Source organism: Sander lucioperca, chromosome 6 (genome assembly GCF_008315115.2).
Source record: "Sander lucioperca isolate FBNREF2018 chromosome 6, SLUC_FBN_1.2, whole genome shotgun sequence".
In the NCBI taxonomy this organism is placed as follows: Eukaryota; Metazoa; Chordata; class Actinopteri; order Perciformes; family Percidae; genus Sander; species Sander lucioperca.
Window position 1 is genome coordinate 25,028,962 of NC_050178.1, and position 19,246 is coordinate 25,048,207.

Consider the following 19,246-nt stretch of genomic DNA (forward strand, 5'->3'; position numbering starts at 1 on the left):
CAAGGCTGAGACCACAATCAAGCTGTTCAATTATATAGGTTTTACTGACACCAATAATGATTTTATGACGGCTAGTCTTTTGTCTAAATTACAATCTTTGTGGATGTGGTTGTAGTTATTAGCTGGCTAATAACAAGAAGCTTTGAGTGAGACCTAGTAGCAGCTAACGTTACAGTTTAGCTGCTACCCAGCAATTTTACATCAGTGGGCAGGGCAGAATTGCTCTTTCTTTTCAATAGAACTTAAGTTGCACATGATTTCCAATCGGTTTGGTTTGTTAAAAACATCTTACATTATGATACAGGAAATTGCTGTCTTTATAAGAGAAGATGCCAGACTTTTGTGCAGCCTACGGATGCTCCAATCGCCGGAGTCTCAAAACGAGAGCCCGTGGGATCACCTTTCACCTGTAAGATATGACAATATTATGATGATGTGGATGTATGTACAATACAGGTCCTGTTACACAGGAACAGCGGGGCTATGACATAATAGTATTACAAGATTGTTGTTGACCCAAGGATTTTTAGAAGTTTGTTTACACAATCGCTGAATGTTTTTTTTGGACACCTTTTTATAACTAGTTTAGTGTGGTTGTCTTATTCTAAAGTACATACATGCATACATGATGCATACATGCACACATACAATTACCCCAAACATATGATAATTTAGGTGTGTATTTTTGTCCTTACCGTTAATGTTGAAAGAAGGAAAAAAGGGTTGGAAATGTTGACAATAATTTATATATCTGGGTACATTTCTCACGTTTTTAAGGTTTCCCAAAACCGAAAAGATGAGGAGACAGTGGGAACTTGCTCTAAGAAGGGACGGTTTTGTTGCCTCTGACAGGACACTGCTCTGCAGTGAGCACTTCAGGAGTGAGGACTTTGACAGAACGGGGCAGAATGTCCGTCTTAAAGATGGTGTTGTGCCAACCATTTTCAACTTTCCAGCTCATCTTCAAAGTGTATGTGTATCATTGACCAACAATAATTCAAGGTGTATAAGATTGATATATCAATATGTGATTAAATGTCACTTTAGTTTTTGTTACTGCAAGTTATATAATGTTGTTTATTACAGCACATTTTAGTCACTCAAAACGTCTTTACTTATGTTTATTTTAGCTGGTAGCAACAAGAAGCCCAACCACCTCTAGAAGAGCGGAAGACAACCTGCCAACGGACTTGTCTCAGGATGCACCTCAACCTGTTGTGAGTATTTGCATGTGGAATGTCAAACAAATGAGAGCATCATATGGCTTATTATATTAAATCCTTTATCTTGGTGGTACCCAGAAAGGTCTATGATGGTGTTAGTAGTCTAAGAGCCCAATATTATTTGAGGTGGTACTCTGTGTAAAAAGTTTGAGAACTACTGGCTATCTCACTTGCTCTGTCACTCATACACTTGAATGAATAAACATGTGTGAACATTGACCCAGGGGTAGGCAACCTTTTCAATCAAAAGAGCCAACCCAGAGTTGGGACCAGCAAGCAGAGCGGCTGTCTGTTTAATATCCTCCTCCACATCTATAAAGCTCTTCATGGCCAGGCCCCTTCATATATCTTAAAGAGCTCATAGTACCCTATTACCTTTTTTTTAGAACACTACGTTCTCTGAATGCAGGGCTACTTGTGGTTCCTATAGTCTCTAAAAGTAGAACAGGAGCCAGAGCCTTCAGTTACCAAGCTCCTCTCCTGTGGAACCAGCTTCCAGTTGTGGTTCGGGAGGCAGACACCCTCTCAACATTTGAGAGTAGGCTTAAGACGTTCCTCTTTGATAAAGCTTATAGTTAGGGCTGGATCAGGTGAGTCCTGAAACCATCCCTTAGTTATGCTGCTATAGGCCTAGGCTATCGGGGGATTTCCCATGGTGCACTGAGCTCCTCTCTTCCTCTCTCTCTCTTTCTGCACTCATTCATGTCCCATTAATGCATGTTACTAACTTCACGTCTTCCCCGGAGTTCTTGTGCTTTTTCGTCTCGCAGGTTCTCATGGATCCTAGTGGAGCCTCCTGCCATGGTCCTGCTTGACTGCCATTGCCAATACTGTTGTTGCTGTGCACCTGTCTGTCTGTCTCTCTCTCTCTCTCTCTCTCTGTCTCTCTCTCTCTCTCTCACCCCAACTGGTCGAGTCAGACGACCGCCCACCTAGAGCCGAAGGGTCTGTCCTAGGTTTCTGCCTCTTAACAGGCAGTTTTTCCTTGCCCTTGTCGCCAAGGTCTTGCTCATGGTGGTACTGTTGAGTCTCTGTAAATAATGTTATAAGGAGTTCGGTCTAGACCTGCTCTATTTGAAAAGTGTCCTGAGATCATTTTTGTTATGAATTGGCGCTATACAAATAAAATTGAATTGAATTGAATTTTTTTATCTCTATCCTCCATGTGTATACCTCCACAGTAGTGTAGTTCTCTCTACAGGGTGGGGATTTCAACATGCAGCAATTCTTTATGTATATTTGTAAAGGGAAGTCTTGTACCTATTTTTTATTGCAAATGTCACTTTTATAATAGTTTAAACTTGTTTAAAATAAACATGTAATAATTCAAATTATTTTATTATATTATATTCATATTATAAAAGTATATATATATATATATATATATATATATATATATATGGATGTATTAAGAGAACGACGTCGACCTCCATTGGCCAGCAGCAGCGCGGACGAGACATCTAGCCTTTATATATAGCCTATATATATCTATGATCAGTGTCATCAATGCAAATGGATGTGTAGCCCCGGTTACAGAACCTTGTAGAATAGATCTAAACTAGAACTAAATTATGGAAAAGTTAATGTGGTGGGAGTATCTTATTTTAAAATATATAAGTGATTAGATTAATATTTCCTTGTCAACCTTACTGACATAGTTAATATTTAACAAAGAGTTCAAAGAATTCCTCCTCGTTAACTCCTCCTCCATTCAGCGGATGAATCCGAGTGAGCAGGAAGAGGAAATGTTTGTTTTTTGTTCCAGCCGAAGTAGGGTTTGAGACACGGAGCAGAGAATTAAACAAATACCTGTAGTGGTTACAATCCTGCTGCTAGTTGCCAAAGGAAAATTCTTGGTGAGTTGATTATGAAGCTTGTTGAATTAATGTAAAATCGGGAATAAATATTAGCGTTAGCTCTAATCGCGCTAGCCGCGCTAACGGTGCTAGCAGAGGCTAACCATGCTAGTGGTTGCTAGAATTATTCATGTTCTTCTAACCCAGTTGGCCACGCTAGCGCTGGTCCATACTGTGCTGGTTTCAGTCCATTATTATATAGTAATCCCATTTTGGTTGTTGCAGGCTAGTAGCCTGCTGTAGCATGGTAATGTAACTTTTGAGCAAGGGTAATGTTTTTACAGAAGTTATGTTATATGTGAGTTAGTGTTAAAATGTTTTATTAACCATACTGTGATTAGACTTATCTCTTGCTAGTTTAATATAAATAAGTTGAACCTAACCTATGTAACAGTTGTGTATGTAATTGCCACACAGATGCCTTATTAATTTTCAATGAGAAACGAAAACATGACAAGTTGTTAAGGGAGTGATCATTTTATTTTTGACAGATTACAGTCCAATGACACAATGTGTTAATAATTCAAATATAGAAAATCATTATCAACAGTGCTGTATTGACTTTAAGAAGTATGTTTGAACTATATAGTAATACTTTTTTTGGCTTTGTAGATACAAGGCCAGGTCGTCGTCATCGCCTTCTTCGCCTTCTTCTCCCCTTTTGTCTGCTCTCTTCTACATCCTTACTTCGTTCCTGGGTGTCCTCAGCGGTGGTGTGGACTTCTACGAGACATTGGAGTCTTCAGCCCAGCTTGTTCCTTTGTAGAGGAGCGTCTGGTCCTGGAGTGGCGAGCCAACCCCATGAGCCTACAAACAAGGAGATACTGAAATAGAAAGAGGGAAGAAAAGTGGTAGGACAATTACATTTTGCTTGCCCCACACCGAGTTTGAAGAAAACAGACATTGTTACGCTACACTTTAACGGTCGAAGGATACAACACTGCAATGGATGGATTTTCCCAGTAACTCACTGAACCGAACTTTTTGTTCATTGTCCTTATTAATACTATAGTGATCGAATTGTCATTGAAGAGTTAGTTACCTTACTCTCAAATTCTGACTGTAGCTTTGATGTTATTGGTTGCAGTGAAACCTGGATCAATGATAGGACCTTTACTGATATTCTTAACCTCAATGGCTATAAGCTAGTTTTTAAAAACAGGCCTGGCCGCACTGGCGGTGGCGTTTGTTTATATGTGCACTCTAAACATCATAGGAATGATTGTGATGACATTTTCTTAGATAACTATTCTGATTCACTTTTTATTGAGATAAATCTCACAAATGTTGAAAAACTTATAGTAGGAGTTATCTATCGACCCCCTGACTCTGACCTGGATACTTTCAAGGTCCAACTGGAGGACATTTTATATTCCATAAACAGGAAAAACATAGGCTGTGTCCTTTTAGGGGACTTTAATATTGATGTCTCCAGAGACGATGCTGCTAAAAGTGATTTCTTTAATACTTTACATTCATCATCTTTTTTTTGTACCATCAATCATTTTACCAGAGTAACACAATATCATCACAAACATCCGAAACACTAGGCTAGAATCTGGAGTTGTGTTATTTGATATTACTGATCATTTTCCTACTGTATTATTTTTAGATTTTGCTAGTAAGACTAAAATACCACGGCAAAAAACAAAAACTAAAGTACTAAATGAAAGAACCTTGCAACAACTAAGTGAAAGCTTACAGGCTAAAACATGGGAAGCAGTCTATGACTGCAATGATCCTGACACTGCATATGACAACCTTTATAAATGAGATCACAAACTCGATTTGTTGTACCATCCCAGAGAAGTATGCCGTTTGCAGTGCCACTGGTCATAACCCCTGGCTTACAAAGGGTATTTTAAAATCTATCGCACATAAAAATAAACTTTACAAACGTTCCTTAAAAAACCCAAGTGCTATGAATAAGGATATATACACTAATTATAGGAATAAACTTACACATATAAGGAAAAGTAAAAGTAACCATTTTGCATACCTCATCCAAGCATCACAGGGTGACTCCAAGAAGTCGTGGAAAGTGCTAAATAAAGTCCTTAACAATGGCCAAAACAGCACCGTGCTCCCAAATACTGCGGGCATACACTCACATTTAGGTAATAATTTAACAAATGACATTGATCTAGCAAATAACTTTAATAACTATTTTATCTCCATTGGGGAAAACTCTCTAATAAAATATAAACCAACCTCAAGGTATTTCTTTTAACCATTACTTGTCGGGCAACTATGTCAATTCCTTTTTTATGAAGCCTACTGATTGCCATGAAGTTTTTAAAATCATTACCAACTTACGAAACACATACACTGCTGGTGAGGATGAAATCTGTAGTAAAATTCTGAAAGCCATTGCACTTGATATCTTGGAGCCACTTACTTATTGTATCAATCTATCAATGCTATCTGGAATTGTGCCGAAAATGGCAAAAATTGCAAGAATTATACCAGTATTTAAATCTGGGTATAAACATGATATGAGCAATTATCGTCCAATATCAATCTTGCCTATAATCTCTAAGGTCTTAGAGTAGTGTGCAATAGGTTAAATGGCTATCTTGATAAACTACATATCATTGCTTTATCCCAATATGGTTTTAGGAATGTATGGCTATACTAGATCTGATTGAAAAGATTAATGATGCCATCGATAAAGGTGACTGTGGTATAGGTATATTTTTAGATTTAAGTAAGGCATTTGATACTATTGATTTTGATATATTATTGAATAAATTACATCATTATGGAATCAGAGGAGTAGCACTTAGCTGGTTTACAAGTTATTTATTTGGCAGACAGCAATACGTAAATATTAATGAACAAATTTCCATAAGCAAAATCATCAAATTTGGAGTCCCACAGGGATCCATTTTGGGCCCTCTTCTCTTTATATTATATATTAATGACTTTGTGTAAAACCATGGTAGAATTTTCAAAGTCTTATTTGCTGACGATACAAATTTATTTATGTCACATAGGAGTCAAGTTGGACTGCAAGAAATAGTAAATAGAGAATTAAGAAATGTAGATATTTGGTTTCGGTGTAATAAACTATCTCTTAACATCTCTTAACATCAAAAAGACAAACTACATTGTGTTTCATTCCAACAAAAATCAAATGAAAAACAGGCATGTCTGTCTTAAAATAAATGACCAAATTATTGAAAGAGTAAATACCACTAAATTCCTTGGTGTTTATATTGATGAATGTTTAAATTTCAAATGTCATATTGATGATCTAACAAAAAAATTATCTAAATATGTTGGGTTATTTTTTAAATTAAGACATTTTCTCCCACACTCATCACTTCTTCATCACTTAAGGCGCAGAGAAGTATATGAGCGATATCCGCCGTGTTACTCTGCGTCCTGTTTTCTCCCTTTCATTCCAAACCACACAGTTGACAACCTGCAGGTGGAGGCAGTGGAGACGGGCTCGGATAAACGCCACGGGCTGCTGTGGACTTGTCAGTCTCGCAAGCGGTTTCAGGAAAGTGGCAGCATGTGTCAGACAATGCACAGAGCATTAACCGGTACAAGCCTACAGCTGTCAGTGTGTCAGAGAGGCTCCCGGACGGTGAACTGAGACTCCATTACCTGCTTGTCAAAAATCGCCACTAGCTAATGAATTAGCCTGAGGGAAACGCTAGCTATCAGTAAACAGAAGTGACATGGTGGCTGGTGTGTGTGGGGGTGTGTGTGGGTGTGGGTGTGGGCCCGCCCCTGGCCCCGTGAAGCTCCGACCTGCAGACAGCAGAGGAGCAAAAGAAAGACTGGAAAAACAGAATTATTTTGGTACAAACATTTACTCGCCATGTGGCAGATAGCCACATAGAAATAGATAGATATAATTTATTATATTATGTATTATTTAGTGTTTAATAAATAATTGTTAAATGTAGTACAGTCTGTATTCTATCGCACAAACACTCAAGGAATGCTGCAAACATTTGACAGCCAGTATGAAATGCCTGGGAGAACATACGTGTCACAAACGGCAATTCCACAACTGTACAACAGCGCGAAAGACGACATGCTGACATACTAAAGGAGATCAAAGACATATTGTGGATATATAAAATGTCTTCCAGTTCCAGTGTTAAATATTCTTTAGAAATAAAAGTTTATTGATCTTTGAAAAGGTCTACCTGCATTATTATGCCATTATCATTATATTAGATGAAAATGGTCTCAGAACGTCAATATTATCGTTTATCGCAATAATTTCTGGGACAATTTATCGTCCAGCAAAATTTGTTATCGTGACAGGCCTACGGGCATTAACGTGGTCCGAGCCCAATACCCCCACTCGTCCTCTATTTCATCGCCTGGGTATATTAAGGCTTACCGAATATAATGTCTTTCAGAATGCATGCATGATATTCCAGGTTATCCATAGGTTAAATTACCGTTTGTGTGAGCTTATTCCAATAACTCGTCCCCTGCACACTTATGGCACAAGGAAAAAACACCTAATTACTGGCAAAAAACGACGGTTAAAATGTAGGAGCCTGAGTATAGTTTGTATGGGACTGCAGATTTGGAACGAGCTTGAGGAAAACTTGAAAGTGTCGTATTCTGTCTCCATCTTCAAGAAAAGCCTCAAGGAAAAATTGCTTATAACACATGATTGTTGATTATTCTTCAAATGCTATAGTTTGTGATGGGATCGTCTGTCTGTTTGTAGTATTTGTCTATGTTAGTTTAAGTATGTCTGTATTTTGTTGTATTTTCTATTGTCAATTTTGTGTTTCTGGTAAATTGAGTTTTTGGATTGTATATTATCTGTTGTTGTTTATCGTATTCGGGCCCCCTCTGAAAAGCTTTTAGTAGCTTATTTGGGGTTCCCCATTTCACGCGGCTTATATATGATTATTGTACCTTATGAGATTGTGTTTAATGATACATTGATGACATGTGAAATAAACGTGGTTAAAACGTTATAGTTCTAGAATGTGTTGTTGAGTTATATCATTACTCTGATCGTTACAGGTAAAAGCACAGGTTAATGTGACTGGTGACACTGAGGTTTAATGTGATTCATTTTCATGTTAATATATATGCGAATGTTTTATTAGGGCCCGAGTGCCGACAGCGGCGAAGGCCCTATTGAAACTGAAAGAATTATTTTCTGCAAATTAATTGGCTTTTTGGGCTTAACATATTCAAAAACATACCAAAATTGGTGGTTGCATCAAGTCTGGTGAAAATTTACGTATTTTAAGGGTTTCGGGAATAGTCGCACAAAAATGGCTCGCTAGCGCCCCCTACAAAGTTAAAAAAATTTAGCCCCTGCCGTGCGTTTAACGTAGACTCACAAAAGTTGGTACACATATGTAACATGTCGAGATGTATAAAAAATGTCATTGGAGCCATACCCTAAACCCAACAGGAAGTCCGCCATTTTGATTAAAAAGTTCGAAATTCGTGCGATTTTGGCCATTTCCACGTTTAACGAACTCCTCCTAGAGATTTCATCCGATCAACTTCAAATTTGGTCTGTTCCATCTTAAGACATTAAAGATGAGAAGTTGTTAAAAGAAAAACTTTTCGTCATAGGACGTGGCCGTGGCGGGGCGGCCATTTTGTGCGTTTCGCCATCAAAACAGGAAGTGGGTGTAACTCGAGTGTACATTGTCCAATTGGCTCAAAACTTTTCAGGATTCATAAGAGCCCAACCCTGAGGACAAATAAAGGCCGATATTTACTTAGTCATAGCGCCCCCTAGTGGCAACAGGAAGTAGGCCTAAAAGTCAAGGTGCTATACTTTAACGAACTCCTCCTAGAGATTTAATCTGGCGGACTTCAAATTTGGTCTGTACCATCCCAACACCTTAAATCAATTGTGTGACTTTCTGCATAGAAATAGTCTATTTGAAGACTTTCAGTCAGGATTTAGAATGCATCATAGCACAGAGACGGCACTGGTGAAAATCACTAACGACCTTCTAACTGCTGCTGACAAAGGACTTGTCTCCATACTTGTCTTATTAGATCTTAGTGCTGCATTCGACACTGTTGACCATACCATCCTCTTACAGAGACTGGAACATTTAGTTGGCATTAAAGGAATCGCACTAAGCTGGTTTAAGTCCTATTTTTCTGAGCGATCCCAATTTGTTAATATTAACGATAAACCATCCAAATACGCTAAAGTTAGCCATGGCGTTCCTCAAGGCTCAGTGCTTGGACCAATTCTATTCTCTTTATATATGCTTCCTCTAGGCAATATTATTAGGAAACACTCTATTAACTTTCACTGTTACGCAGACGACACCCAATTATATCTGTCAATCAAGCCAGACGAAAGCGGTCAGTTAGCTAAACTTCAAGCGTGCATTAAAGATATAAAATCCTGGATGACCCACAATTTTCTGATGTTGAACTCAAACAAAACGGAAGTTATTGTGCTGGGACCCAAGCACCACCGAACTTCATTATCTAAATATATAGCTACCCTAGATGGTATTGCCCTGGCCTCCAGCACTACTGTCAGAAATCTAGGAGTCATTTTTGACCAGGATCTATCCTTTAACGCCCACTTAAAACAAACCTCAAGAACAGCCTTTTTCCATCTTCGTAACATTGCCAAAATCAGGAACATCCTGTCTCAAAACGATGCTGAAAAACTAGTCCATGCATTCGTAACTTCCCGGCTGGACTACTGTAATTCTTTACTATCAGGCTGCTCAAATAAGTCCCTCAAGACCCTCCAGCTGATCCAGAATGCTGCAGCACGTGTTCTGACAAGAACTAACAAAAGAGATCACATTTCTCCTGTATTAGCTTCTCTGCATTGGCTTCCTGTAAAATCCAGGATTGAATTTAAAATCCTTCTCCTGACCTACAAAGCACTAAATGGTCAAGCACCATCATACATAGAAGAGCTTTTAGTACCTTATTGTCCCACTAGAGCACTGCGCTCCCAGAACTCAGAGCTACTTGTGGTTCCTAGAGTCTCTAAAAGTAGAGTGGGAGCCAGAGCCTTCAGCTACCAGGCCCCTCTCCTGTGGAACCAGCTCCCAACTTGGGTTCGGGGGGCTGACACCGTCGCCACATTTAAGAATAAACTGAAAACCATCATCTTTGATAAAGCTTATAGTTAGGGAGTGAGGAGTTGCAGCATAGTAGAGTAGAGTAGAGGGAGGCAGGAAGTACAAGCCCGTTCCGGCAGGGGAGAGTACGAGCCCGGTCCAGGGCCCCTCTCTTTAGCCTGCCTCTCTTAGTTATACTATTATAACTCTAGACTGCTGTGGGAAGCTCCTTCCAAGGACACAATGAGCCGCTCCCTCTTCTCTCTTTTCACTTGTCTCCTTTTGTGTGCATCTTAGTCCCAGAAATGCCTGTTACTAACCTAGCTCTGGGGAGTTTTCTCCCCGGAGTCCCTTTGTTTCTTCTTCACCCAGAACATCGCCTTGGAATTGGGTGGCACCTACACCGGGGTCCTGGGTGCAGCTGACGCTATGGACTTACTACACCCTGCTACGCTCTGCGTTTCCCCGCAGTGTCCGACTGCGTCCTGCCGCGTCCAACCGCGTCCACCCAGGCTGCTGTGCCACACTACACCCCGTAACGCCCTGCTGTGCCCTACTATGACATGAACTACTATGACTACCATTGTGATCACTGCTTCACTATCTTTATTATGACTATTATTGCCACCATTCACCACTCCCCCAACTGGTGCCGTCAGACACCGCCTACCAAGAGTCTGGGTCTGTCCGAGGTTTCTTCCTAACAAAAAAAGGGAGTTTTTCCTTGCCACTGTCGCTATAGCTACTGCTAATGCTTGCTCTTGAGGCAACCACTGTAATAGTTGGGGCTTCGTAAAGTACAGAGTTTGGTCTAGACCTACTCTATCTGTAAAGTGTCTCGAGATATCTCTTGTTATGATTTGATACTATAAATAAAATTGAATTGAATTGAATTAAAGATGAAAAGTTATTAAAAGAAAAACTTTTCGTCAAACGGTGTGGCCGTGGCGTGGCGGCCATTTTGAGTGTTTAGCGATGAACAAAGAAATTGTTGTAACTTGAGTGTAGCCTACGTTGTCGTATCTGCCTGAAATTTCTCACGATTGACAAGGGTCCAGGCCTGAGGACATCTACAGGCCAATATTTACTTGTGGTAATAGCGCCCCCCGCTGGCAACAGGAAATGCGCCTTATATGACAAACATCCGATTTACATGAAATTTATGTGTGGTCGACATGTGATACTGAGCCGCCCCCTATACTTAACCATGCCCACGTACTCAGGACACGCCCCCTTTCATATCATTTGAACTGTTTAAGGTAGGGTCTTGTGTGAGGTATCATTGAACTCAGCAGAGAGTTCCTTTTTAATTGGTGATGGTTTGACCCGCCCCCTATAACTTAGCCACGCCCCTTTTCACAGCTAATGACGTAGAGTCTTGTGTGAGGTATCGTTGAACTTAGCAGGGAGTTCCCTTTTCATTGGTGATGATTTGCAGTGTCTGAGTGCCGCGCAAATGCACGGTCACAAGGAGCGGCATCCGCCAGTAATCCTGACGCGCGAGAGCCCGTCCATCGCTGCTTGCAGCTTTAATTGGTATTTGATTTTGGGTTATAGAAGGAAAAGAGTATCAAAATATTCAGAGAATCCGCTTGTTTAGTTAGAGGCACTATAAAATAGGATCTATAAACCCTAATATAGATGAATAAAAAATTAATGAGTGCCTGACTAATAATATGGAGCTAGCGTAGCATTACATCTTGAATCTAAATAAGGATATGTAAACAAACTAAGTACTCAATTGACAAGTGGATTCTTAACTAGATTTAATGGAAACAAAACAAAAGAATTATTGTAAGTGAGAGGGTGTTTTATGGTAATTATTCATATGATGTTGTTGCACCTGTGATGTTTTGAGAAGAATACCGTTCTAAGAAAAAATACAAAAGAAAACTGGTTGAATGAGAGAATAGAGAGAATTAAAGTTTTATTTCCTTATCTCTTCAAACCTATTCATTGAGTTGTGTCTTGTCTCACTCTTGCTGCCGATACCCATTTCTCCCGAGCGATCTAGATCTTCTGAGACGTTGGTCCACATTGAGTGTTAATTATTCCTCTATTACATCATAGGGAGGCTATTTAGGTATTACTTCTGGTTGTTACAGATTCAAAGCAATGAAACAACAATCTAAAATGAGTCACACCTCTGTGTTACAGGTGAACCAACAACACTTAACATTGACAGAGCTCCACCCTCACCTGACTCACTCGAAACAGACAGAAAAACAGACAATCAGCTTCATCTTCAGACCAAACTAACAACTTCCTCTGAGTGAGTTCAGCTACAGGAGAGAAAAGTGGAAAACTACAACACTGCTGCTTCAACCTGCTGACACTCCACACATTGAAGGTGAGTTTGACTATAAACAAGACTCAAAGTGAAAGTAAATTTCAGTGGAGTTAGTAGAGGAGGGAGGGGAGCCATTACTGACTGTACTTTCTGTCTGCTGTGTTTTCATCTTCACTCAGAGACCAAATGGCTTCCAGATCAGAGGAGGATCTCTGCTGTCCGGTCTGTCGTGATGTCTTTAGAAATCCTGTTGTTCTGACATGTAGCCACAGCTTGTGTAAAGACTGTCTGCAGAGCTGGTGGAGACAGAAACAAGCTCTAGAGTGTCCAGTCTGTAAGACGACATCTTCAAATGCAAATCCACCTTGTAACCTGGTGTTGAAGAACCTGTGTGAGTCCTTCTTACTGGAGAGAGATCAGAGAGCTTCAGAGGCTCTCTGCAGTCTGCACTCTGAGAAACTCAAACTCTTCTGTCTGGACCATCAGCAGCCAGTGTGTGTCGTCTGCAGAGATTCAGAAAAACACATCGACCACAAATTCAGACCCGTCGATGAAGTAACACGACAACACAGGAAGGAGCTTCAGGAAACTCTGGAGCCCTTAAAGGAGAAGTTAAAGGGTTTAGAACAAGTTAAAGTGAAGTTTGATCAGACAGCAAAACACATAAAGGTCCAGGCCCGACGCACAGATAGGCACATTAAGGATCAGTTTGAGAAGCTTCACCGGTTTCTAGAAGAGGAAGAGGAGGCCAGGTTGGATGCACTGAGGGAGGAATATGAGCAGAAGAGTCAGAGGATGAAGGAGAAGATGGAGGCTCTGAGCAGAGAGATAGCAGCTCTTTCAGACACAGTCAGAGCCACAGAGGAGCAGCTGAGAGCTGAAGACGTCTCATTCCTGATCAACTACAAGGCTGCAGTGGAAAGAGTCCAGCAGCGCCCCCTGCTGGATGATCCACAGCTGCTCTCAGGAGCTCTGATAGACCAGGCCAAACACCTGGGCAACCTGAGCTTCAACATCTGGAACAAGATGAAGGACATGGTCTCCTACACTCCTGTGATTCTGGACTCAAACACTGCTCATCCAAAACTCATCCTGTCTAAAGATCTGACCAGTGTGAGACGAAAGACACAGCAGCTTCCTGATAATCCAGAGAGGTTTGACATATACCGCTCTGTCCTGGTCTCTGAGGGCTTTAACTCAGGGACTCGCAGCTGGGATGTCGAGGTTGGAGACAGTACAAGCTGGGATCTGGGTGTGTTAGCAGAGTCTGTCCACAGGAAGGGAGGCAGATCTTCTGGATTATGGAGAATATTGTTCCATAAAGGTAAATACTCAGCACGGTCATCATCAGCTCCACGCACTGATCTCGTAGTGCAGAAGAAGGTACAGAGGATCAGAGTGACTCTGGACTGGAACAGAGGAAAGCTGTCGTTCTCTGATGCTGATACTGACACACAGATACACACCATCACACACACTTTCACTGAGAAGATGTTTCCATTCATTTACACTTGGTGTAAAGTCCCACTGAAGATATCACCAGTGAAGGTGTGTGTGACAGTGGAGCAGAGCAGTTAGAGATAAAGAGGATTATTGTATTCATGATGGTGTTTATTTTTTTTAAAGGAAAAAAGTCTCTGAATTTAACCTCTTAATCTGCACCTGTCCTCCTGCTGTCTCATTATTATAAAGATATGTTCTTTCACTTATTGTTTTCATTTTATTCTTATTTAGTTTAAAAGTTAGCTTTTGTTATGTTAAATTATTTCACTTAGTTTCTGATTCTTTTGGTTCGTTTAGCCTTTTTCTATTTTACCAATACTGTTTTATTTAAATTGATTATGTTTTATTATTTTGATATGTGTGTGTGGAGCCATGACGACCATCAAACACTTTGTAGAAGCTGATTTGATCCAAAGAAGGAAAAAAGAACCAATCGTTGTTCCGATCTAATAAACTAGAACGTTTCCAAACATCATCATTCTCTCCCTCTACTTTGTGGAATATGCAGGTCATTAACTGCATATGGACCAGAAAAAACTAAAAACTGATAGACTTTGGGGTCAGAGGTGCAACTGATGGTTTTGAGTGGGGGGGCGGGGCGTAGCTAGGTGGAACGAGGGAGAGAATACCATTGCAGTATTGAATAATTGGAGCTCAGACGCAATTTTGTAATTTTCAAAATTTCTGATCCTCTGAATAAAAACAGAAAATTGGAAAAACAGTTTAAAGATCCAATTTTTTAATTTGTCAAGGCGGAAAAAAATAAAAAATGGGATATTTTAACCCATTTTTCTGTTTTTCCAAATGTCCGTTTGTGCTTAGAAAATTGAACTGCTAAGCGTTACACTGACCTCTCATACTACATGATGTAAAAGTTAGTTTCATTGTGAAATGGTGGATGGATTTTTCAGCAATCATAATGTATTGTGTTGTGTGTTTTTTTACTAACATTGTTGCAGAATTAGAATTTATTTTTGGGTGGGGGGGCATTTTAGCCTTTACAGATTTTTCCAATTGCTAACACACTAAAATAACATGCATGGCATAATTATTTAAACTGACACACAGAGATGTGCTTTACACACATTTTGCAATTCAAAATGTCACCTTTTAAATGCACTGAACACAGTTCTCTGCATAAGACTAGGGCTGTCAAACGAGTAATTTTTTTTAATCGCTGAAGTTCTATAGTTAATCGCGATTAATCGCATATTTTATCACGATTAAAATTCTATTATTTTGCATTTCAGAACAGTTTTTAAGTACATATTAACGAAGGAAAGCATTTTTTACCAGTGTATCTTGATTGGGAATCAAATGAATGCAAAGAAAGTTACTTTATGAACTTGATTTTAAGATTTGTAATTATTTACTGTAAACAAAAGAAAAATGTGTGAATCTGTCATTATTGCACAATTCCTCCAAGTAACTAAAAAACTAAAAATCCCTATCCTTACTAGAGTCAATATAGTGTGTAGTAACTCCTAAATAGGGCTGTCAAATGATTAATGTCTTTTAATTTCTCTGAATTTCTGCGATTAATACAATTAATGCGATTAATGTGATTAAAAAAAATTAATCGCATCGCGATTAACGCGTTAATGCTGACAGCCCTACATAAGACACAACAATCTGACATCAAGTCACATGTTTGCCATTTCAAAACACTGCCATTCAAAATGACACGACATGACCTGATTGGCCAATATATGTGCCACCTGGCCAATCACCTCAATGGTTCATTGTTACCACTTCAATCAGGATGTAAGCACTATGATGCCTCTTTTTTTCTATATATTGTTTCTGCACATGTTTTCTGCAATTTTCTTTTTCAGTTTACTGTTTTCTGTGAGCATATTTTTGTTTAGTCCAATGTAAATATATCTGCTGTGCATATGGTGCACTGACTTGTTTGGTGGAAAATAAAAAATAAATGAAATGTTTCAACAGCATGTGTGTGTATATGCAAATACGTATTTCTGTGCATATGAACAATGTGAAGATTTTTCTACAATTTGAACTATTTTAGTATTATGGCAAAGCATACTAAAGATGAAAGTGCTTTTCATTATGCCCAACAGTGTGTAGTTAGTTAGATACAAATCTGGTAATATGAATGAAGTGTATGCCATTTGGTGCAAAAGTTTGATTTTGATGATGCTGTATGTAGTTTTGGTTGCAGTGCTTCATTTTGCAGGATATATGAGGTATATTTTGGAGTTTGGGTGTGTGTTTTGTGAATTGTGTTAAGTATTTTGATAAAACCATCCTAGTTTGCAAAATTGCAACTAGCAATTGGAAAAAACTGTAATAGACAGATAAATTTAGTGCCAAAATAATGATTGACGTGATGTTGGCATATTAATTGTAGCGGAACACATTTTCGCGCCCATAGATATATGTGTATATGTCTATGTTTTGCGCCGAGCAGGCTAGTGTGGGCAATAACACAACATGGATAAATTTGTGACGGACCTCAAAAGTTGTGGAGCCAGCGCCAGCAGAGAGAGACAAACCAGACGGGCCTAATCAACCAAAAAGCCAACCGAAAAGAAAATATGATGAAGGGTATCTTGCTCTTGGATTCACGGCAGCGGTGGTGGGTGCAGAGGAGACTGCTAGCAGCAGACAGTATGAGACCCAACAAATTAAAAAGACACCTAGAGACCACACACCCCAGTCACGTCAATAAGCTACTTGATTTCTTTCAAAGAAAACTGGCAGAATACCGTCAACAGGAGACTTGCATGGTAAAAGCTGCATCAGTAAACAGTAAAGCACAGATGGCTTCATATAGAGTCCATCCATCCATCTTCATCCGCTTATCCGGTGTCGGGTCGTGGGGGGGTAGCAGCTCCAGCAGGGGACCCCACACTTCCCTTTCCCGAGCCACATTAACCAGCTCTGACTGGGGGATCCCGAGGCGTTCCCAGGCCAGGTTGGAGATATAATCCCTCCACCTAGTCCTGGGTCTTCCCCGAGGCCTCCTCCCAGCTGGACGTGCCTGGAACACCTCCCTAAGGAGGCGCCCAGGGGGCATCCTTACTAGATGCCCAAACCACCTCAACTGGCTCCTTTCAACGCAAAGGAGCAGCGGCTCTACTCCGAGCTCCTCACGGATGACTGAGCTTCTCACCCTATCTCTAAGGGAGACACCAGCCACCCTCCTGAGGAAACCCATTTCGGCTGCTTGTACCCTGGATCTTGTTCTTTCGGTCATGAACTTCATATAGAGTGGCATACAGAATTGCACAATGCAAAAAAACACACACAATTGCAGAGCAGCTCATTCTCCCCGCTGCTCTAGACATTCAATTATGCTTGACGAGACAAGCGCAGCAAAATTAAAAGCTGTCCCCCTGTCAAACGACAGTTGCGAGACGTATATGCAACATTTCAAGTGATCTTGAGGAACAACTCATAGAAAAATTAAAAGACAGTCGTGCATTACAATTGGACGAAGCTACTGACAGCAATAAAGACTGCTTGTTCATCTCGTACGTCCGCTTTGTGAATGGCGAGTCACTGTGCGAGGATTTGCTGTTTTGCAAATACATAAAAAATAGAGCCACAGCTGATGAGCTGTCTAAGATCACGGACAGTTACCTCAAAGAACACGGCCTTAAATGGGAAAACTGTGTGGGCTTTTGCTCTGATGGCGCACAGACCATGGCAGGGTCAAGAAACAGGCTGCAGGCACTAATAAAGAGGGTTGCGCCAGATGCGCACTGGACGCACTGTGTCATTCACAGGGAAGCGCTCGCGTCAAGGCAGCTCAGCCCTGAACTAAATGAGGTTTTGACAGAAGTTGTGAGCGTGGTAAATTTGATCAAAACCCGACCCCTGAAAGCGCGACTGTTCTCCGCACTTTGTGAGGAAATGGGAGCTGATCACACATCTGTGCTGTTTCACAGTGAAGCAAGGTGGCTCTCCCGGGGCAAAGTGCTGTCGCGCGTCTTTGAGCTCAGGGCAGAGATTCGGATGTTCTTGGAGGAGGAGCGCATGTACGAGGCTGCAAGCAAGTTCAGTGATGAACAATTTCTGTTTAAACTGGCCTACCTCAGCGATGTGTTTGGCAAGCTGAATGAATTAAATCTTCAGCTTCAAGGCAAAGACAAGCACCTACCTCACCTGGCAGACAAGATCACTGCATTCACCCGAAAGCTTGAGGTATGGGGCAGGCACCTCGATCGGCAAAACATAGATGTCTTTGAGAACCTGAGTGAAGTTGCTGAAACCACTGATTCTAGAGCCACCACAGTGATCCCATGCATTAAGCAGCACATCTCTTCCCTGAGAGGATTGTTTCAAAAATACTTCCCGAACAGCAGTGCTCAGTATGCCTGGGTTATGGATCCATTCAATGCAGCAGGTTGGTATTTTGACATTTTATTGAATATTATACTCATATATTATACATGCATTTTATTTATGTTGTATGCTACTTACTAACTGGAATGGATTGTTGTCAAACAGATTTCTTTGTGTTTATTATGCAATGACAAATAAAGTAAGCCTATTTATTTATATTCTGTCTGCAGCACCTGCTGATTTTAGGTCTGCTGAGGAGGCACCTGAGGCTCAGGTTTAAAGCTCAGACTCTTAGTGAATTCTGGTTTGGAGTGGAGAGGGAGTATCCACTCATCGGGGAGAGAGCTGTGTGCATTCTTCTTCCCTTTGCCACATCATATCTCTGCGAGATGGGCTTTTCAGCTGTTGCTTCACTGAAAACAAAGTACAGATCTCAGCTGAACATTGAGCATGACTTGAGAGTGGCAGTATCAAGCCTGCAACCCCGCTTTAAGAAATTGTACAATGCAAAACAGGCTCATTGCAGCCACTAATGCAGGGATAAATAGACCTGTATTGCCAAATGGATTTCTCTTCTTTTCTTTTTTTAACAGATTGCAAAGTGGCACTTTTATTTCTTTTCTATTTTTGAACTTGATACAAATTTTGACACAGCTGCACTTTTATTTTCTTTATTTTTGAACTTGCTGTTATTTGATGTAGATGGTTAGTTTTTAATTAGATACAACTTGTTACTATACTGATACTACTTGTTACTTCAATAAATTGGAACATTTTAAGCTCGTTGCGTATTTCATTAGCATTGTGTTGGGGCGATGGGGGCAGGTGGGGCTTGAAAATTCCCCCTTGTCCAAAGTGGGGAATGACCGAAAAAGTTTGAGAACCACTGGTGTAACTAAACTTCAATCTGTGACTAACCCTGTGCTCTCATCCTTCATCGAAGCTTCATATTTCTGACTCTATTTGAATATAAGTATTCATTTGGTCTGATTAGATCATGGGTGTCAAACT

General features: G+C 40.3%; 3 protein-coding genes across 3 annotated transcripts in view; all 3 read left to right on the forward strand.

Annotated features, from left to right (window-relative positions):
- LOC116056460 (nuclear factor 7, brain-like) overlaps positions 1-19,246 on the forward strand; it is a 313,536-nt gene that overhangs the window by 582 nt on the left and 293,708 nt on the right. The window lies entirely within an intron of this gene.
- LOC116056474 (zinc-binding protein A33-like) lies at positions 12,296-14,183 on the forward strand. The gene is made up of 2 exons (XM_036001833.1): positions 12,296-12,481; positions 12,601-14,183. Exon 2 carries the CDS (start codon positions 12,608-12,610, stop codon positions 13,997-13,999), a length of 1,392 nt encoding a protein of 463 aa, XP_035857726.1. The 5' UTR covers positions 12,296-12,481; positions 12,601-12,607; the 3' UTR covers positions 14,000-14,183.
- Positions 17,389-18,515, forward strand: LOC116056486 (zinc finger BED domain-containing protein 5-like). The gene is made up of 2 exons (XM_031308609.2): positions 17,389-18,296; positions 18,466-18,515. The coding sequence occupies exons 1-2, from the start codon at positions 17,594-17,596 to the stop codon at positions 18,513-18,515; spliced, it is 753 nt and encodes a 250-aa protein (XP_031164469.2). The 5' UTR covers positions 17,389-17,593.